General features: G+C 36.1%; 1 protein-coding gene across 1 annotated transcript; it reads right to left on the minus strand.

Annotated features, from left to right (window-relative positions):
* Positions 1 to 2,493: 2,493 nt before the first annotated feature.
* Positions 2,494 to 23,347, minus strand: LOC104233248 (beta-galactosidase 9). The gene is made up of 19 exons (XM_070167821.1): positions 23,090 to 23,347; positions 21,917 to 22,012; positions 21,639 to 21,751; positions 21,202 to 21,268; positions 20,431 to 20,523; positions 19,918 to 20,061; positions 19,377 to 19,465; positions 18,073 to 18,178; positions 17,300 to 17,387; positions 16,829 to 16,950; positions 15,559 to 15,756; positions 14,706 to 14,938; positions 13,566 to 13,681; positions 12,562 to 12,659; positions 12,061 to 12,171; positions 11,351 to 11,461; positions 5,166 to 5,374; positions 4,659 to 5,004; positions 2,494 to 2,903 (listed from the first exon to the last, which is right to left on the minus strand). Exons 1-19 carry the CDS (start codon positions 23,279 to 23,281, stop codon positions 2,763 to 2,765), a joined length of 2,673 nt encoding a protein of 890 aa, XP_070023922.1. The 5' UTR covers positions 23,282 to 23,347; the 3' UTR covers positions 2,494 to 2,762.
* Between the last annotated feature and the right edge of the window lie 47 nt (positions 23,348 to 23,394).

The raw sequence follows: 23,394 nt of genomic DNA on the forward strand, positions 1-23,394 counted from the left end.
TGGGAAGAAGCAGAAGGAGATAAAAATAGTTTCTTCCCAAAAGTAGAAGCAGTTTTGACTTTTCTTCTTATCAAAAATACCCTTAACAAAATATAGTAGATACCAAAATAATCGTTAAACCTGATACTTAGGATATTATTGTACAAGTACTTCTTCTTATTTTTAGAATAGCTTTCTAATATATAGTGACTTTAGGAGTGAATGCTTTTATATTTGTTTAATGATTTTTAATATATTTAATTTATATTAAAAGAATTAAGTACTTTTTAGTTTTAGTTTTATATTTTACGTAAATAAAATGAAAAGATTTAATTATTGCTTGTAATAACAATTTTTTGAGAATATTTATTTACTTATATATTAACAAGTAAATCTATTCATGTCCTTATTCGTAATTTGATATTTAAAAATACTTTCTGAAATACTTTGTCAAATACAAATTATTGCTCAAAAGTGTTTTTCAAAGTGATTAGCCAAACACAAACTGTTTCTCTTCAAAAGTACTTTTTTCAAAAACACTTTTAGGAAAAGCACTTTTCAAAATAAGTTGATTTCTCCGGGCTATTTATCGATTTGTAGGTGAGAACTGTTAGTAGAAGATTAAAGTCTATTCTTTAGTGGATTTTAATTAGCTTGTGTACTTAAATTACAGCTGTGCATCAATTAATACATTTATTGAAAGCTTGAATTTAAAGTATTATTTGAATGTGCTAGCAACTTGTAATTGTTAAGTATTATTTGAATGTGCTAGCAACTTGTAATTGTTAAAGGCTGATATTTATTTGATTGGCATTTTGCCAAAGCATGAAATAAATAAAAAACCAAAGATAATCTTTCGACCTGATCTGCTGCCCCAAAGACAAGCTACAAAGACGTAAACTGGCCAGATCTCGTTAAATCCTTATGTTAGTTTTTCTCCATTTACTTTGTGTGTAATTATGTGTTAGTTAAACACGATCTTCCGCAAGAATTGGATTTATGTTATTTATTTTTATCCATTTACTTTGTGTGTGATTATGTGTTAGTTAAACGCTTCCGCAATAATTTCCAACGCCAAATTTTATACGTGAGATAAAAGTAAAGTCCGATTCTATAGGTATATCCTAGTCTTTTGCAGAGTAGTTTATCATGATTTTGTAATCTAGTATTTAGGAGAAAGCTCTGTGGATACTTCCTTAAATTTGTTATGTTTTTGGCTTATATAAAAACTACAGATGCAGAGTTCTAAATAGATTAGTAGAAGCAGTTCCTTGTATCTCATCTTTGTTTACTCTCCCGACTCTCTGTTTCACTTACAAGAACGAGTTATTTTGTTGGACTACTTTGCAAAGATGTCTTAATTAATAGGCTCAGTAATATTAACATTCTTGGCAGCATATTAATAAGCTTCAATTCCAATTTAATATCTAATAGCCAATATACTACTGTCCATTCATTCGTCAACTTAAACTCTATAAGGAGAAAAGTAATATAGTAACTTCTTTAGTAGTAAGTAGTAACAAAGTCCTCCTGATCTAAGATAAAGGTCCAAATTCAATTGAAACCTTGATGACTTCTATGCAGCACAACTAGGAGCGTACAGAGAAAACCGACAAACCGCACCAACCCGATAATCCGAGTCAAACCGAGAAAAAAAACCCGACTATGATTTGGTTTGGTGTTGAAAAAAAACCCGACCGTAATTGGTTTGGTTTGGTTTTAACTAAAGAAAGTCAAACCAAAACCAAACCAACCCGACATTACATATATAGAAATTTTAGATATATTTAATATATAAATATAATTATTGTGATGTAATTTATAAAGATTTCTTAAAAGATTTCATAATTTTATCTTTTGAGAAATTATTTTAAGGTTGGACTTAGAACTTTTGAATGTTCCAATAAGTTTTTTAGCCATTAACATTAGTAAATTAAGTAGTGCTAGCAAAAGCCCAACCAAAATCAAATCAATACTAATGCTAACAAAAGATATTCAATTCAATACTACGAACGAGAATGTATTAAATATCTATTTTTTGTTTTGCAATAATTTAGATAAAAATGCATAAGCTATTTTTATTTTTCCTTTAGCGTTTAATCATATAATTAATACTCCCTTATTAGTCTACTTATTTTAGCATGACTTAGTACTTTTAGATTATGTTTATTTTTATTATAATATTTTAATTAGCAATATTTATATTACATAATTTTATAGTCTTTATTGTTGAATATTTTAGGATAATGCCATGACTATCTCATATTTTGTTTAGTAGGACTAAAAAAATATTTTGAGCACAATTTATATGTTTTATTCTACGAAGATTTTACCGGGAAAAAAAGAACCCGAAAAAATTCGAATAACCTAAAACCCCGAGGAAACTCGAAAAAAACCAAGAGTGAAAACCCCGAGTTTTATTGGTTTGATTTAGTTTTTAGATTTAATAACCCGACACAATTGGTTTGGTTTGGTAATTGTAAAATCCGAACCAACCCGACATATGTACACCCCTAAACACAACAATAAAGCTCTATTTGGATTGTTATTTTTAGTCATAACTGGTAGCTCATATTCATCAGCAATGGATATTGAGACTCAGCCATTTCATTCCATATACATCAGCCGAACATTTACAGATAAACGTCCATACGTGCATTCTGCGAGTGCCTGTAACTGCAAGTATGCAATTTAAGAATTGCTGAAGGAGCTGGGGCTAGGAAACAGATGGACCTTAAGGGAAGGGTTTCATTCTAAGCTCTATGATTTCACAAAATAATTTCTCACACGGAAGCTGAAGTGCTGAGATCTGGTGGTGGCGAGCATTTTGCCTGAACGGCCAAATTCTTCACAACATGTCGACATGGATCTCCAAATACAGCATTGGAAATGCCGATGGTGCAACTATTTCTTCCCTTACAAGCCTGTAAAGAGATGAAACTTTGATTAAGAGACTTAAGTATTTGACAGATGAAATGAACACCTTCTGCACCAAACTCAAACCACCACCCGTCCTGTTTTACAAATTTAACAATGTTTTGCAGTCAAGCAGTAAACATATTGCTCTAATACGAAGGAATATCTCTAACTCAAAACAGTCAAGTTATCATACATCCTTTGATCGCAGAGTTTGGATTTGAAGCATACTAATGCATACAAGAACTGATAATTTATAGACAGTACAAGTACAAATATATAAGCAGCAAAAACTCTAAGTACATAAGCACATGTACAATTTACAAAGCGCAAATGTTAAACCTATAGCTGCATATTTATATGTGTACTAGAATTGCACATCAACACTAACATATAATTCCCAGTGTTTTAGTTTACTTTGTTATTGTCAGAATATGTCCTAGGAATAGAATAAAGTTCCTAATTGGGCACCAAAAGAAAACCAAATGTGCCTATTTTTTCTTTAATTTGAGGACAATAGTTTCTAAAGATACAAACAGAGTATTTAGGCACTATCTACATGCCAAAAGTTCACTTTTGGCTCACCAAAAAAGTTAACAGAGAGGAACTAACCTAAGCATAGTTCTCTAATAGCAAGAATTTACAGAATTATATTCCAAAATCAGTAGAAGAACAATACCCCTCTGCCGAACTCCAAATAGTGACAGGGCTTGTCTACTAAAGACAAAAAAGCCATAGGATGATAGATCTAGTGAAAAGGTAGGAAGGCTTGCAAAGTAAGGTTTCTACTCATCTGAGAAGAGAAAATAAAGCACACGAATGTGTAATTTTATGAATTGTCTAAAAAACTCTGGATTATACCAACTGATCGTAGAATTGATTGTTTGGACCTTCCAACTCATAGATGTAGATCCTAGACCCAAGAATAATTACTGCTTTTGAACATTTTGAAATTAGAGTTATGCTTTGTCGTTCTCTTTAAAGTCAAATCAAATTCATACAAATTTAAAAAATCTAAGGAATGTTGAACATAGGAATGACTCTGAATCCTCATTTTTACAGTTGTATCTATTCTAATAAGTTATTAAAGAGCACCGGTAGATCAATTTGATAGAACGTGGGTCTCCAAATCCCAATGTCATAGGTTCACAATTATTTACTTGAGCGAGCAGTCCAAACTTCAGTTATATTATCTTGCACTAGAGGATCTTTCAAATTGGTCAAACCCTCTAGTTTATAGCCACTTCTTTTTGGTACCAATTTTTGCTTCGCTCATAATTTCTCTATTTACAGAAGTATTTTGGTGGTATGTTTAGGACGTTATTTAGCTTATCAACATAAATGTAAAAGATCTTCCTTTGGTGGTGTTGGGTCACTTGATTTTCAGAAAATTTGTTTTTTCATCTGTTAAGTCTGGCATATTCAGCATTTGTGTCCCTCACCATCCACTTAGCATATAGCTATGACTAACTAAAAAAATTCATCCGGTGATGATCAAAACCTTTTGAAGAAACTCCTATGCTATTTATAACAACAACATACCCAGTATTATCCTACACCGTGGGGTCTGAAACTCCTATGCTATTTGCAGCTTTTAATTGTAAGGGTTGACCGACTTGTCCAACTAACTATAACACAATCATGAAATTATTTAATATCTGCAAAGACTGCAGTTTATCTACTCATTCGCAGTCAACATATTGTAAAAAAGACAGGTGAACGTGAAACTCAAAATTTTTAAAATGAAAAAAAAAAAAACATACCTGAGACACAATAGACAAGGAATTTGCAGCATGGCATTTGCCTTGAGAGAACTTTTGACAGCTGCCTTTCGGATTTCCATAGCTCGCAAATTCAATAGAGGAGATCATATGGCCTTCATCACATTGCAAGTGCATTTCTGGTGTTTTATCCATCAGAGACAATTTTCCATCGAACTCTGAGTGAGACCACATACGTAGAGGCGGATAGTGCTTTTCTGATACTTGAGCACATATGGTTTCAGTAGAACGCGTAGCAATGGAAATCTCAAATGGAGTCTTATCTGTTTCTTCAAAGATAACTAGTACATTATTATAAGTCTTTAGCCATGATCTAGGTATGTGATACCTGGTTCGCCAAAAAAAAAAGAACTTTATAAGCAACAGAATGTACCAGCTCAGATCCATTTCACAGAACCTACACATGACTTGATGCCAGGTGTGGCCGGAACAACCATGAAGCCAAAAATCCTTCAAACGTAAAATAAAATTTCAGCAAGAGGTCCATACCAGGCCTGAGTAAGCTCTCCACAGTTTGTCCTACATTTATCAGAGTTGTAAGCACCACGATAATCACAAGTTCTTCCACATCCATTTTTTGGTGCAACCAAAGTCCAATATCTTCCTATATGGTTACCATTAACCCATGCCTGACCTTTTCCCATGCTACTGAAATCAAGGGCAACTGGATCTGTCCCGCCTGGTGCATCAAACTTCGTCTACTCAACCAATGAGACAAACCACTTAATATCACTCTTACACCAGCGAAGACAATCATCATATATAGAAGCAAACATAGAGAAGCACCTGTTCCAAGAAGTAGCATACAAAAAAAAAAAAAAAACGTGAAAGGGTCGTAGAGAGTTCCTTCTGTATGAGCTATTAGGGACCTATTCTCGAGAAGGAATGCAAGGGCTGATTTTCCTTTTTCCTAATAACATCTTAATCTACAACTAAGAAATAGGAGCATCTAACCATTAAGTAGCAATCTACAGGCGGAAAAGTCAAAAGCGAAATTTTCTTTGCTCCGCTCTTCGTCATAGAGGAAGTAAAGGATCCATATATGCGATACCAATTAATTGGGATTAAAGCTTAGTAATCATTAGACACATCTCAATTTATCCAAAAGTAGTCGTAGTTGTTACACTTACACTTGGTGTGGTGTTTATTAAAAGTCCTTTTATTCTGGTTAGAGACTTGTGTCGGTGTAAAATTGGGAGATTTTGATAATCTTTAACTTTAGAGAACTCCTAATTTTCCTTAGAAGATATTGTGAGAAGGCACAGGAGAAAATATGATATATTGATATTGTGTGTTCAATACTATACAAGAGGTCCTTATTTATAGTTATACTATACAAGGACATACTACTCCTATTCCAATGTGGGACAATACTACATTATGTACATATTTAACACTCTCCCTCAAGCCGGTGCATACACATCATATGTACCGAGCTTGTTACACATGTAACTAATACGAGAACCAGTAAGAGACTTAGTGAAAATATCTGCTAGTTGATCATTCGACTTTACAAACTTTGTAACAATATCTCTTGAAAGTATTTTTTTCTCTGACAAAGTGACAGTCGATCTCAATGTGTTTAGTCCTCTCATGGAACACTGGATTTGACGCAATATGAAGAGCAGTTTGGTTATCACACACTAGTTCCATCCTGCTGATTTCTCCGAACTTTAACTCCTTGAGCAACTGCTTGACCCAAACTAACTCACACGTTGCCATAGCCATGGCCCGATATTCCGTTTCGCCGCAACATCGAGCAACTACATTTTGTTTCTTGCTCTTCCACGAGACCAAATTACCTCCTACTAGAACACAATATCCAAATGTAGATCGTCTATCAGAAGGTGATCCTGCCCAATCAGCATCTGTGTACCCAACAATCTGCTCGTGGCCTCGATCCTCGAATAGTAATCCTTTGTCTGGAGCTGACTTTATATACCGAAGAATACGAATAATTGCATCCCGGTGACTATCACAGGGAGAATCCATAAACTGACTTGCAACACTAACCGGAAAAGAAATGCCAGGTCTAGTCACTGTGAGGTAATTCAATTTCCCAACCAACCTCCTATATCTCGTAGGGTCTCTAAGAGGCTCCCCCTGTCCAGGCAGAAGCTTAGCATTCGGATCCATAGGAGAGTCAATAGGTCTGCAACCCATCATTCTAGTCTCCTCAAGAATATCTAAGGCATACTTCCGCTGTGAAATAACAATACCTGAGCTAGACTGAGCGACCTCAATACCTAGAAAATACTTCAGTCTGCCCAGATCCTTAGTTTGGAAGTGCTGAAAGAGATGTTGCTTCAAATTAGTAATATCATCCTGATCGTTGCCAGTAATAACAATATCATCAACATAAACCACCAGATAAATACACAGATTCGGAGCAGAATGACGATAAAACATAGAGTGATCAGCCTCACTACGAGTCATGCCGAACTCCTGAATAATTGTGCTGAACTTACCAAACCAGGCTCGAGGGGACTGTTTCAAACCATATAGTGACCTGCGCAATCTGCATACACAACCACTAAACTCCCCTGAGCAACAAAACCAGGTGGTTGCTCCATATAAACTTCCTCGTCAAGATTGTCGTGGAGAAAAGCATTCTTAATGTCTAACTGATAAAGAGGCCAATGACGTACAACAGCCATGGACAAAAAAAGACGAACAGATGCTACTTTAGCCACGGGAGAGAAAGTATCACTATAATCAAGCCCAAAAATCTGAGTATATCCTTTTGCAACAAGACGAGCCTTAAGTCGATCAACCTGGCCACCGCGGCCGACTGTGACTGCATAAACCCAACGTGTATTCTCTTCTTGAATCAACTTTTGTGTGCATGTTGGTGTGTAAACATTTGTATTTAGCCTTGACACTCTAATATACATGAAGGAGGTGCTGATTCTTAGATTAATCATAAATAACAACATGATGCCGAACTACGATCTAGCAAGTACCATGTCGTTTCTAGTCTATCTCTTTCTATTTCTTTTCTATATATGGAAAGTTCAAAAATCATCATATAATAATCCAGAAATTGCAATAGAAAAGAAATAAGGGAGGTTTGTGATGATTTTTCAATCTTTTCTACTAGGTAATCTAGTATCCTTATGCATGAAGATAATCAATTCGGTCGTTGTGGTCGGACTCTATTATGGATTTCTGACCACATTCTCCATAGGGCCCTCTTATCTCTTCCTTCTCCGAGCTCTGGTTATGGAAGAAGGAACCGAGAAGAAGGTATCAGCAACAACTGGTTTTATTACGGGGCAGCTCATGATGTTCATATCGATCTATTATGCGCCTCTGCATCTAGCATTGGGTAGACCTCATACAATAACTGTCCTAGCTCTACCATATCTTTTGTTTCATTTCTTCTGGAACAATCACAAACACTTTTTTGATTATGGATCTACTACCAGAAATTCAATGCGTAATCTCAGCATTCAATGTGTATTCCTGAATAATCTCATTTTTCAATTATTCAACCATTTCATTTTACCAAGTTCAATGTTAGCCAGATTAGTCAACATTTATCTCTTTCGATGCAACAGCAAGATCTTATTTGTAACAAGTGGTTTTGTTGGTTGGTTAATTGGTCACATTTTATTCATGAAATGGCTTGGATTGGTATTAGTCTGGATACGGCAAAATCATTCTATTAGATCGAATAAGTACATTCGATCTAATAAGTACCTTGTGTTAGAATTGAGAAATTCTATGGCTCGGATCTTTAGTATTCTCTTATTTATTACCTGTGTCTACTATTTAGGCAGAATACCCTCACCCATTCTTACTAAGAAACTAAAAGAAGCCTCAAAAACAGAAGAAAGGGTGGAAAGTGAGGAAGAAAGAGATGTAGAAATAGAAACAGCTTCCGAAATGAAGGGGACTAAACAGGAACAAGAGGGATCCACTGAAGAAGATCCTTATCCTTCTCCTTCCCTTTTTTCGGAAGAAAGGTGGGATCCGGACAAAATCGATGAAACGGAAGAAATCCGAGTGAATGGAAAGGACAAAATAAAGGATAAATTCCACTCTCACCTTACAGAGACAGGCTATAATTGTAATTGTGAATTAAAAAAAACAGAAAATAAGGAATTTGATTCACAAAGTTGAAAAGAGTAAGTAATAAACTAATAAAAAGATTGAAACATAAGCTAAATACAAGAAAAGATAAGAAGAGATGCGTCCGCCCCCTATATATTTGATACCTTCTCCTACAATGAAACTAATAACCCCAGCTACCCCATTTTGTTGAGATGTGTACGGACAAGATGTTTGATAAATAATCCCATGAGATTTCATAAACTGCTGAAATGGGAAAGACAAATACTCTCGGGCATTATCACTACGAAATGTGCGAATAGAAACCCCAAAGTGATTTTGAATTTCAGCGTGAAAGGTCTGGAAAATAAAAAGCAACTCAGATCAATTTTTTATCAAAAATATCCAGGTGCACCTAGAATAGTCATCAATGAAACTAATAAAGTAGCGGAATCCTAAGGTAGAACTGACCCGACTAGGACCCCAAACATCTGAATGGACTAAAGTAAAAGGTGACTCTGCTCGATTATCAATACGTCGAGGAAAATGAGAGCGAGTATGCTTACCGAGCTAACAAGACACACTCTAGAGCTGACAAGTGAGATAAACCAAGCACCATTTTCTGAAGTTTTGACAAATTAGGATGTCCCAACTGTTTATGTAATAAATTTGGTGAATCAGTAACAGGACAAGTTGTTAAAGGAAGACAAGATGTGAGTCCATGTGATTTAGCAAGGATAAGGTAATAAAGTCCATTTGATTCACGTCCGGTACCAATGATCCGCCTTGTACTGCGTTCCTGTATAAAAACATGGTCATCAAGAAATAAAATGGCACATTTAAGTGATTTGGCTAGGCGACTAACATATATGAGATTAAAAGGACTATTAGGGACATAAAGAACTGAATATAAAGGTAAGGAAGGAATTGGGCTTGCTTGACCTATTACAGTTGCCATGGTTTGAGACCCATTGGCCATTGTGACTCTTGGAAGAGATTGAGAATCCGAAATAATAGTGAAAAGAGATTTGTTACCAGAAATATGATCTGATGTACCTGAATCAATGACCCAAGACTCAGAGGATGAAGATTGAGAGACACAAGTCACGTTATTACCTGTTTGAACAACGGAAGCTATCTCAGAAGATGTCTGCTTACCTGCTTTGTACTGAAGAAACTCAAAATAATCCACTAAAGAAACCATCCGACTATTCAAGTATTGGTTCCCATGTCGCTACATTAATAGTAATAGGGTTAACTTGAAATAGTGAAAATTAGTAACTCCTTTGGGAAAACTGAAGAAATCACTGAGAAAACACTGTTTACAGCAGGAAAACAGAACATTGTTATGCGCCGGAAAACACCGTTCAGGCCAGAAATACTGTAGCTCTCGGAATATTACTGTAGCAGCCGGAAAAAATTCAAATTGGTCAGAATGAAATAAAAACAGTAGGGGTAGGATCGAAATTACTAGACGACCCAACTGTTCTGAAGAAACTTTTTCAAAAATTGGCCGGAAGTCCATTCACGCCGGAAAATATAAAAGTGGTCGGAATTTGGTGTAACCTGGATGGGTAGGCTCGGAATTGCAAGGGGAACAATCTGTCTTGAAGAATCGTCGCCAAAAAATGGCCGCAAAGTGGCCCACGCGACGTCAGAACTTCGCCGGAAAATTTTCTTCCGACCGCTACACTACCGCCGGAGATTTTCAGTGGGGTTTGGTCGCCGGACAGTGACTACTCTTGTGGTAGTATTGGATTTTGCACAACACTAACCGAGACAAAGCAGACGCAAAACAACTTTGAAAAGTCGCCGGAAAAAAAGGGTTTCGGTGACTGATTTCACTTCCCGGAATCGCTGGAATTTATACATAGAGATAAATCTTTCACGATAGCTCTGATACCATGTGAGAAGGCACGGGAAAAAATATGATATATTGATATTGTGTGTTCAATCCAATACAAGAGGTCCTTATTTATAGCTATACTATACAAGGACATACTACTCCTATTCTAATGTGAGACAAGACTACATTATGTACATATCTAACAGATATCTTATCACATATTGTAATGAAATGGACCTGAATAGAACAGAATGGATTCAAAGAATTACTTATAGCCGACTCCAACTAATTTGAAATTGAGGCATAGTCAGTTGATTGATTGAAGTGAGAATGACAGGTCCTTTATTGATTGAGCAATTTTCCATTTTGTACTCCCAGATTTCCGTAACAAAAATTGAAGGGAAGTCTTAATAAAAAGTTAATCATAAGATTCTTAATATAGAATGTAATGAAAGACTTAAAATACGATCACAGCAATTGACCAAACAATACTGAACATCTCTTCTAGAGCAAGTCTTTCTAGTAGTATTGAATATGGTGCTTCCTTCACCCACAAATAAAAGATAGCTTAAGGAAGACAATAAAGGACATTATTCATTCAATAATTAAGGCATCAATGTCATAGATATGTAACTTGAGTGACTGAACAATGGTCATAAGCACATCTAAACAAAACAATTGAGACATTAATTTTAAGAAACGATATTGCCAATAATTAGCAAGTTTTCCTCTATGCTAGTGACAGCTGAATCTGGAATGAGTTTTGTCAACTTACCCTGTACCAGGAAAAGACTGATGGAATTGCATCATTCGGCAACTCAGTCCATCCTGCACTTTCAGTACTATTGACATCATATACTTTCAGGAATTCACCTTTGAGCCCCACCTGTTGAACAAATAACTAAAATCAGGCTTCCTATATTTCAGTTGTATAATGAAATGTCATTGTGAAGTTTAACGATCTCCAACTTCACATGATGATAATTTTTCTTCTTGCATGTGGAAGAAATGGTACTCTTTTGCAAGTTGATTCTGTGTGCATAGCCTGAATTATATCAAGTTTTGACGTTTCACAAGCAGAGAACAGACGGATAGAGAAGCCTTGGGATTTTTAATCTTTTAGTTCATTTAGTAGATATAGCCTGATATTCACTGAGAAAGGATGCTTATTAAAAGGCTTATGGGCAAAATCTACCAGGAACTTTTTCTACATCTTATCCACAATTCTATCATCGATTTGTTCAGCACCATGAACACTCTTCAAATACCACTAATGAGTGAAAAGTAAACCCACTTGTCCTTCCAGTCTAGAGTAGTTTCTCATAATTTGGTTCTTCTAATTGGTCTATTATTTCAAGTTACTTGCATATGCACATAATTAGAGCATGGGATATCAGCCTCTGCAACACCTCCCATAAATGAGAAGTTTAATCTTTTATCATGTGTGAACATCGAGATTCATTTAAGGTGAAGAAAATGAGGTACCTGGTAGGTCCATAAGGATGTTGTGAGATTAATATCCCCATTTCTGCATCCTGTAAGCTTCAGCTGACCTTTAAAACCTGCCCCATCCTTCTCTAAGAAGGCACCATAATTCTGAAATTGTGGCAGAAAAGTATTTTCAGCTTAGAGGTCAGTTTGATGAAGCTGAGCAGCTTTTATGGGTACAACAACAACCCAGTAAAATCCCATAAATTAAAAATTTGGTAAAGCGTAAAGCGAATGGAAATTAGTGAGTAACATGCATCGTCACCAGTGATTCAAGGAAGGAAAGAAATAAGAAAGAGAAATGGAGGTAAGGGTTTCAAAATATGGAGGTTGGATAATGGGAGAATTTATCTCCTTTTTCCCCCCTCTGATGAGAGTATGAGATGACAGAGCTTTAGGTTTCACCCAAAACTAATATCACCTTTTCCAAATTTAAGATAATACTTCAGATTTAACATGGTCCTCATTAGGGTAATTCAACTTCTAAACTAGCTTTACCTGCAATCCCACCGTCTCAGACAATAGCAGTATGTCATTGTATCCCTGAACCAGCTTAACTGGTTGAACCACCTTGATCCATTTTCCTTTCATACTACCTTCACTTGCAACAGACACATAACAGGGTAAAAGGGTAAGGAATTGGAGATATAAGGAGAACACGGGAAAGAAAAGACTTCAATAGAATGACCAGACATAGGGACCCTCTCAAAGCTAGCTTGGCTGATGTTTTAGCCTCGTGCACTATAAGCACAAGATTAGCATCACATGACCTGTAGTCATAGTATTGCTTCACCTGACATTCCTAGCATACCTACAGCCATCCTATTCACCTCACTGCTCTAAGTGCGAGATGGTGGGAAGAAACCAGTATTAATTTCCTTTGTTTCTGGTGTGAACAGTGTCAGAAACAGGGATTTTTGTTTCAGTTCTAGTCTGGGTTTATGGTTTGTGATCTTCATTTAGCTATAGCATACAGGTTGCTTAGCTTTAGGCTTGTTATCACTTTGCTGCTTTCTTAATCCCTGAAATTCACTGCACTATATTTGGTCTCACTTTGTCCATTTAGCAGCTCTTTTCGTGTTGTCGAAATGACCTAGTTGTTGTTCAAATTTTGACAACCCTATTTTAATTCACTCTTATTAATTTCTCCCTTTCTACATAAGATACCTTCATTTTTTATCTTTCTGTGGCCAATTCCAAGAGCCTTCAAAATAAACTGAGGCAATAACAGAATTTCTACTCGCTATTAACTGATCACCCTGATCTATTTAATATGTCTCCATCTAGTAGTGAGTATTTGACAGGTATTCAACGACAATGCATCAGACCGTCCCTATGCTCGGAGATGAAAATCATATTCATGCAAACCAAGAAAAGTTCAATGGTTGAAGTAAACTTTGACAATGCCAGCTGAACTGACTGCTAACGGAGGATTGAGTGCTAGTTAACACAAAGAGCAGAATGCATAATAAAGATAGCACAAAGTAAATCTAACCAAATACCTGCAAGCTGGCCATTAACAAATATGCGAACAAAGTCACGCATGCTATCAATATCAATTGTTGGACTAACATCATTTTCCTCCCAAAATGAGACGTCATCATCAGAAATATATATCCTGCATTCACCAGAGATTGCAGAGTAAATCATCACAAGTTCAGTTTGCAACCAATGACAAAGGTTATGAATAAATTTGAAACCAAATCTTGCACAGTGTTTCTGGTGTTTGTGTTCTGTGCCTATTCACTTGTTAAAGGAATATAAAACACGATCTGAGGAGAACCGGGAGACAACAGAAAATTAAGAGAGTGACATTATTACATGCGGCATCATTAATATAGTTTCCTACCAAGCAATTCATCTCAAAAGCCAAAGGTACCAAAAAGGTTTGTAGATTTGTAGATTCTCGTCCAAAGAGGCTTGACATTGTTAATGCCAAACTATTCACAAGCAGACTCCGAACCAAATGCAAGGATAACAAAACTGGAAGCTCAGAGATATTATGCTCTGTATGTCCTCAAACCTCAAAGGAGTTCAGTTTTCTTTATTTGATATTTTAATATTCCCTTCAGTCCTCAAATTTGAAATCCTCAGACTAAAGGTTAAGTATCACATTTCTCTATTGATTCAAAACCCAAAGTAAAGGGTAAAAAGGGAAAAGAGCAAACAAACACACAGAGTCACACACAAACAGTGGCAATACAGGGACAGAGAACAGTCTGGTTAAACCAGAAGTGTCCGGCCTGTAATTTTTGAAGTTAGTTTTACGTCTAATGTTAAGTTAGCAACCAGCAGATACCAGAGTGGTCATGTAAAGTGCTTGGCTTCTATGGGTATTTTCTCGTGTTTGAAGTTGGTCTCAACTCCAGTACAGATGTCATCCTGAGAATGTGGTATAAGCGGTGAGGTTTTAAAGCTTTATCCTGAGAATTGGACAAATCCTATTATCATGCGGTTCCAAATTAAGTGAGAGTGAATGGGGATCAAGTCATTAACTTGCATTATATTCATTTTAGTTTAGATCAAGCTCCGCATCCAATCGAATACTGTCATATGAAATGGGATGGAAAGAGTGTTAGACATTATAAAGGTAGTAATCACTGTTCAGTCTGATCCTAACCTCATTTACAAGTTTGAAATACCTGGTCAGATACCACAGGTAATCAGACTCGTCTTTTGTCACATTCAGATGCTCCAGTATCCCTTTAGAAGTGAAATTCTTGTCACCCCACACACCAAGTGGCTCCTTCAATGTCATCCAAGATTGTGAAATACTTCTGAGTTTGCTTTTAATCCTTAATTGCGGAAACAAGGAATTATTCCCAACTGAAACAGAATCAAGGCCCACTGTTTTGATTGAAGTTTGTGCCCCCACCTGTTTAAAGAATGCAAGAGAAAAGAAATTAAATACATCATTAAAATTAATCACAAAGTACTACATCGTTTTAGAAAGCGTTCTGGTGATGGGGTCACTATGTTGTACTTGAAAGAGAGTGGATCCTTGTTAGTTACTATATGATGATGAAGTTACTAAAGCAAGAGTTTAGCTTTAGTAACCAGGATAAATTTCTCTATCAAATAACTTGTGGTAGTAGGTGAACACTGTAGCTAATTCACAACACATCTCTAGGTCATATACCGACAGATCATAATTTACACATCGCTAGGTCATATACCGACAGATCATAATTTCTGATGAACTATTTGCCAAAAGGGTGGTAAACATTTGCTTTTCAACCATTTTTTCAGAAGCTATAAGACACTATTTAGCCTGCAATGGAAAATCAACAATCTTTGTTATCGACCATCATCCACACAGAAATGGAATGATTGCAGCCTCAATTTGTGGAAGCCACACATATGAAAGCATTATCAATACAATATAACAAGCTGGGAAATAAAAGAAAATACTGAAACAAGTAGACATGCAAGCATTGACAGCAATCTTTTGAAGTTCAAACTTATAATCTTTCACCTGTGGGAACATCGACAAACCTTAGCTGTGTTAAAAGCTGTGTTTCTGCAATCTGGCAGAATACTCACTGACCATGGAGGTAAAGTATACTCTTGACCATAAAATTTCACAGTTGCTGATTCATGTTCATCAATATTTGCAATAAATGCTGAGCACAAGCTCTCATTCAAGGACAGATATTGGCCATTGTTGTGGGGTGTTCCATGATAGACATGTGCCTGAAGTAACATGACAAGCATCAAATACAGAGGTGTGAAAAGGGTAAATAAGAATTACGATGATTCACAAAATAAATTTTAAGGTGAGAAGAAGAGAGTAACTTTATCCTAAAATCAAAAGATACAAAATCTCATTCGTAATTCACAAACTTTCCCCAAAGGAAGGGATTATGAACAAAAACTAAATAATTCTGCAGATTAGATTGTGTTAGATTCTGTAAATTACTCAATGGTAATTAATTTCCTGATCTGAAAGATAAACTTCTTTCCTCCTCCATATTAAGAAATCAAATCAACTAGATTTATCCATTGACCAGATTAATTTCCTGGTTAGAATGACAGATTTTCCTCCTATGTTTTTTTGATTTGCACCGGGTGTCCGAGTCTCTTCGAGCCCCGACTATTCCCGGGGGTGCATAGGCCCTCGGCAAGGAGTTTCCCGCAAGTACACCACGGTTAATTCAGGTTTTACCCAGTCCGATGGCCCTCAGAAATTGTTTGCACCCAGTGGGTTTCGAACTTGAGACCTTGAAAGGGAGCAAACCCCAAGGCTCAAGTCAATTGCCACCAGATCTTCCTCCTATGTTTCTGCTATATATGGTGTTGTAAATAGCTTGTGATGATAAGAAACAGTACAGAGAATTTTCTCACTGCTCTTATAAGCTTTTCTTCAGAAGGACGATAAAAATAGGTGGTATTTTTTTTAATCAAGTAATTTGTAAATGTAGGTGATATATTGTTCGTTCTGTTAGCAACAGATGACTGCAACCTCCTCAAAAAGCAAGAATAACAATAACTGTGCTGTGCTCCATCAAAGACATTATTAAGTGAAGCATCATAATAATAACTGATGGAGTTTTTGAATTATGAGATATGTCAAGGCATTTTGTAGCTGTCCCAGAACAAAGTAAAAGCATGATGCGCCTTTCGAAGTTAACAAAAAGTAATTGATACCTCTGTAAAGGTAGTCTGGCTAAAATATATTCAACAAACGACATTTTATTTTACATTTAACGACACGTGGGTGGACTTACAGCAATACCCACTGGGATTACTCAAGCCCATAACTGACCTCTTGTTTTGGTCCCAGTTTAATATACTGAGGTGAATCAGCAGCAACAAGAGCAGGTTCACAAAGCTTTATAGCAGCATGCAGATCCTTCAAGTGGCCCCATTTAGGTTGACGCAGTAGTCCTATACAGTAGGGTGACCATGAGAAAACAAGAGAGAGAAGAGATGTTGATTATTTGATGATTATAATACACCTATTTATAGACGTAATGTGGGACAGTATCTTATTTAAGAACTCGGCACTTCTAATATTTTAACCTTAAGGATGATCCTACCACTAACACTTTAACATTCTATCAGTGAACATTTTAACAGAGACATTTTACATAAGATAAATATTAATGTAGTTATTAAGGCCTACTTAATGATTACTTATTGAAAACAAAGATAAGCACCAATGTACACCTGGCTATCGATTTTTTCCTTCGTAAGAATGTTCCTAAAGTAACAATACATAATACTCAAAAGTTACCATATTCATCAAGTGGAGCATCATAATCATAGCTAGTGATTTGAGTTGGGCCTCCTGCAGTCCGGCCAAAGTTTGTCCCACCAAAATACTGGAATTACAAGATGAAACAGCCAGTCAGCGAGTAACTGATTGTTGCCTGGAAATGAAACGGGAAGGGCAGAGATCTAAGTTACCAGTATTTTTGCGTCAAATTACTGTAGTAACAGTTAAAGAATTTCTTACCAGAAACGGATTTCTTGCAAGAAGTGTAGGAAACTTGAAAGGAAATGGTTCCTTCTTATTTAAACTATCATCAGGCTTGAAAGGAAATGGCTACTTCTTATTTAATCTATCATTTTCCTCTCAAACAAACACGTGCAAGAAAAATGATCTCTTGTTTATTTTCCAGCAATTTCCTCAAGAAATACACTTTCTAGTGACTTTCTTGACATTCAAACAAACTTGAAGATTTTGCCCAGTACCAGTGAGTAACTTCAAGCCTCTCCAGTTCACATAAATTGGTAATCAACATTTAGCCAGATAAGTAAAGGGTCTGTTCCTACTTCCTAAACTTTTCAACAAACAAATACTGGATATTGAACAAATTATAGTAATCAAGAAAGAGATACAAAGGCGGAACAGGAGAATCTGCTATCAGTTTAACAAGAAAATTTCCAAAAACAATGCAAGTTAGAAAGGTCAGCTGGAATAGGAGAGAAGTATGTTTAAGGCACATGCCTTATCTATATCAGACTTGGAAAGTAAACTTAGAGCATCATAGGTATCAAAATTACCATATAATAGTTCTGCAAGCTGCCCCCACGCTGAAAGAAACGAGCAATTGCAAATGCAATGTCCTCGGTAGGCCTACGCGGGAGTCTTTCCCCCCAATTTGCAAACCTGCAGGAAAGAAAAGAATAAAATTGTCTTTGTTTTCCTTTTTCTGGATGTTATTGACTCCTCAACTTAATTCAAAGAGTAACTAACTGATCCTGCTTTCTTTTTTGCAATTGTATACACCAGAGAGAGACATAGAAACATCATAAAGAGCATTATATTAAGGGATATGAGCTCAACTATACCAGGCTTCCTGGATCAGATTTCTTGAGTTAGATTTCAGTAGAACTATAGAGACATGATCAATATAAAGATCTTTAGCTCACAGATGAATTTCTAATACCAATTTAACTAAACAATCCACTGATCTAAACCTGACAAAGAAGCACTGTTCAAGATCTAACAGCATATCCTAAGCAAGCAAAGCACTCAACCACCATCCTTTAGCAACCTAATTTAAGACTTAAAACTCGTTATCCTCCACCTTGTATGATTGTCTATCTTTCATGAGAGTAACAGATTGATTGAGCAGCGGACTCTGGGCACCTTATCTTTCTTGGATGATCTGACACTCTCAAACTAAACACGTTTCTGCTGATCAAAGGCATCCATCATTGCCCTTCTGAAATTATGATGGACCTCATATGCAGAGGGACAATTACTAAAGGGGAGTAGAAGGCTTCCCTCATAATCGTAGAACTTTAACAAATCGAGTGCTTATACTTCATACATTACCGCATTTATGATTATATACTGGTTCATATCATTCTTTGAAGTTCTACAATACCTTTCTAATCACTTCTCTAACATTTGTGTCTTGACTCTTGTTAATATTCTCCTTCCATTAAAAAGTGATTTCACATATTTAAGCCAGTTTCAGGACTTCAAACATTATATATGAGAGAGATAAAAGGAACATTCACTTATGAGATGGAACACTTATATGTCCATACTGCCTTTCACGTAGATTTGCCATTATTCTAAGCTTTCCGAACGGAGGAAACATGAAAGAATAGAAAGTTAAGCCCTAAAGGTCAGAATCTGCAGAGAACAATTCTCAAAGTAGGTGCTTCTGGCAAGCAAGGAAATGTAGATTTTTAGTTCGTGATCCATCCAGAAGTCAAGTCACCTATAAGATCAGATCATATAATCATATTCATATCACTAACAAGAATCTAAGGATTCCCGGAACCATGCACATACTGGTTCAGAATTCAATGAAACGAGAAAGGACCTAACAAACAAGAAGCGATTATCATACCATCCATCCCAATTCTCAGTCCAAATTTTCGGTTTCTTCTCAGAATTTGGCCTGAACCCATCACAATAGTATGCATTGCAAGTATCTATCTGTCAAAAAGAAAAATTCAATAATATAACAGGATAAAGAAAAAAGTACCCCAGCCCTTTAAAGGAGGACTAAAACAGAAATAAATAAAACAGAGAGAACTCTGCTTCTGAGTTATAAATTTAATCCAAAAAGCTTGAGAAACTATGGCTTCGTCATTTTAGATCAGTTTACCTCACTTCATGAGTTCGGTTAACTTGGAAATTCAAATACTTTATTCGTTCTGTATGATAAAGAGTTAAATTTGTAAGTCAAATCAATTTGTTTAAAGAAGCTCAAGAAACATGATCGCATATTCGCACATAATTCTATGCACTGGTATTGTGCAACTGCTTCAATGAAATAAATTGCATTTAAATAAATTATCAAATAAATCTATCTTTATCAAAATTATCAGACACTAACTAGACCAGTTGGTCGTAATTAGAGAAGACCAGGAAATCAAGTGCATTACAATGTATTCTGGAGCATCAGCTTGCTTGCACATGACCCATGGAACACCAGCGCCAAGACCAACTGCCATTTCAGCAGCCCATGTCATATATTTCTTCCCGTTTGGACCAAATGAGCTTTCAATATTTCCATATTCATTTTCAATCTGACAAGAAAAAACATCAGACGAAGACATAACGTCAGTTTAACTCTACAAACTTACATGCAGAAGCATGAACAGAACATATGCAGAGAGAGGGGGGAGAAGGGGCTAGAGAAAAGTGACAAATGGATCAGTGGCTGCAAATTTCATCCAGAAACTGGACATCCAAAGTCTCTGTCAAAAAACTGGACATCCAATAATCATTTCAAGAGGAAACTCCTCACTCTCAGTTGTAAGGTGCATAATTCGTTCAATAATTTCAAGCAGTCTTTTTAGAAATTTTCCTATTTGTCTTACAAATAAAGTGCAGATGTCAGCGTTACAGTAATACTGATATTCTAGTTAGTGATTTAGAGTAAGAAATTTCAGAACCTGCAACAAAATGATCGGACCACCTTGCCATGAAAAGAGTGACTCTGCCATCATAAGATCAACTATCTTTTTTACAAAGCGCTCCATCTCCTCCTGGGAAAAGTGTATGAATTTTTCAAATTACAATCCTCTGGCAGCCAATTATTTCTTCAAACTATCATAATGCAATTTGAGCAACGAAGTGTTGGGAAGCAAAACTTAAAGTTAGCTTATTCAATCATCAATCAACTACGCCGCAATCCCACATGAACATTAGCTAATACAGATAAAAATTTCTACATACAAGGAATGCATCCAAAAATGCATGGAGTAAGCCCTTTAATTAGTGATCCCGATAATAACAAGGATGCACTTTCCCCAACAGAGAAACAAGTTGATAAGAGCGGCCTAGCCATTTGCTCCTAGGGAATATCTTGAGGGGGGAGGAAGAGAAGGACAGAACTAATTGTCTTCTCTCTACTTCTATAGTAACTTAATTCACTTGAATTACAAGAGACACCTAATTACTGGTGATAAAAATATTGTAGAAAAAAAAAGTGCATGTAATTAAGAGAATACTAAAGATCCGAGTCAACAGAATTTCTCATTCTGACAGGGTATTTATTAGATCAAGTGTACTTAGTCGATCTAATAGATTGATTTAGCCGGAGAAAAACTGATACCAATCCGAGCCACTTCGCTAATAAAACGTGACCAATTTACCAACCAACAAAATCTTTTGTTAAATGTAAGATCGTCATTTTATCAAAAGAGATAAGTGTTCTATATTACCTTGAATGGTGCATTATCCGTTCGAAATTCTATTCCAGGTATGTCACGAAGCCATACAGGGAAGCCCCTGCAATACAGGCAGTAAATCACCTAGTGAGATCAACAGAGAAGCACTCATTCGTAACACGAATGTGTTAATGCCCTTCTACTAAATTCTGTTATTGACTGCTCTACTTTGTTTCTTTACTTTAAGGGATCTTCACCTTGCTCGGTGCTACCTAGTCAGCTGTTGAATTACTAAAAATTCTCATTTCTACATAGCACCCTTCCCTGTTGCTGATCACCTTGTGAGGTCAAAACTAGTGCATTTATCCAAAAGTTGTTAACTTTTTGCTTTGAAATAATAGACTAGATTGTGAAGCATGAACAAACACATTTTACATGAACTAAGGATAAAGTCAAAACTGAGCACAACAATCATGAAAGAAGAACATTACCCGAAGTTCCACTCCGCGCAAGCATAAGGACCTATTCGGAGAAAGAGATATAGTCCATGAGACCCAACTAGCTTTGCGAACTTGACAATATCATATCTTCCTTCAAAGTTATACTGAAAAGGGAAGCATCGAAAGAGAGAAGCAGTTCAGAAATATCAAGAACTAAAACTAATCAAGGTTAAAGAAATTATATAGCAGAACATACTAAAGATTCAATTGAATACAAGACCGACAAAGCAACAAACACCAAAATGCAGGGTCTTTCAGGAAACGAATACCTGTCCTCTCATTGGCTCATGGCCGTTCCAAAATGTATAAGTCTCAATCACATCTGCACCACCTTCTTTGCTCCTAGATATCAATTGAGGCCACATCTGACATATATGACATGCAAAAGGCTTATATAAACTCCAAAGATATTGTAAAGGATATAGTGCTTTGAAGTTCGTACACTATATTCTTCAAAGGAATATAAGCAAAACCAAATAGATAAGTTCCGCTAACATACATCTCTTTTGATTGTTTTATTTCAGACTTTTATGAAACATTAAACTTAGATTTCTATTAGGTTCTCTAAAACTTCAGGAAATTACTGTTCCAAGAAATGCAGAAACTCTAACAAGAGCATATCTTTCGTTTGATCTCTGTCAAGATATTAGAATGATTTTTAGCGGAGGTAAAAACAATTGGTGATCTCTTCTCATCTGTCCAAGCCTTGGTGGACAGAGTTACCCGGTTCTTGTGCTGGTATACTTCGCTTTAGATGAGGTGCGTGCGAGCTGGCTCGGACATGACGGTTATCAAAAAAGATATTAGAATGATTATCTCCTCATTAGGGGACTTGAAAGTTCAGATGTTATCTCATTGAAGCACAATTTTAAGAAATTTGACAAAGCAAATTAATGTTTCCCTTGAAATTTATTTCAGGAAAATGTTTTAAGAAAAATGTTTTTTACCATTATTTCCTACTTAGTTCCCCATGATTCCAAAGAATAATCCACATAGCAGCTACTTTTTACTTAATCTTTTTTATTCTTTTCAATTCCATGGAACTATAACTCATCACTCCAATACAACATACTCCACATTTCTTTGTTTTCTTTCTTTATAATCGTGGGGTCAAGGCAAGCTTGCGCGCACCTACACTAATTCTACAGGCCGCTACCTCTCACCAGTACAGCACTCCACATTTCTTTATTTGGAAAGTATTTACTTTTTTAGTTTCCATTTTAGCTCTTGATTAATATTCTTAATATAGTTATGAGATAGTATGTTGAAGTATGTTATATATATATTTAAACTATGTGCCAAATGTTTGCTTCTTTTTTTTCTTTTTCTTTTTTTTTCTTTTTTCTTAAACTCCGTCTCGGTCAAACAACACAATAGAGCAGCAAATTCAGAGAAAAAAATTAATAACAAAAACCAAATAAATTTAGGGAAATATTAAAGACCTCAGGAGTGGCGCGAGGGTAGTGAATGCCAGCGGAGATAAGAATACGGCGTTTGCCGGCGATGAGGAGAGCACGGTGATCGTAGGTAACATTGAACGGCTTGAAATACTCGCCGGCGACAATCACGAGGTGTAGAGTTAACGCCGTTAACATCCATAAGAGACTGAGAGCTGCTTTTCTTCTGATCACCATTTTCTGTTTTGATACTAATTTTTGTCTCAAATGAGAATGGATAAGAGTAAAGCAAAGTTTTGGCCAAATACATAAACATGCCATTAAACTTTCCCAATTTTTCATCCATCTTG

This window comes from Nicotiana sylvestris, chromosome 2 (assembly GCF_000393655.2).
Source record: "Nicotiana sylvestris chromosome 2, ASM39365v2, whole genome shotgun sequence".
Lineage (NCBI taxonomy): Eukaryota > Viridiplantae > Streptophyta > Magnoliopsida > Solanales > Solanaceae > Nicotiana > Nicotiana sylvestris.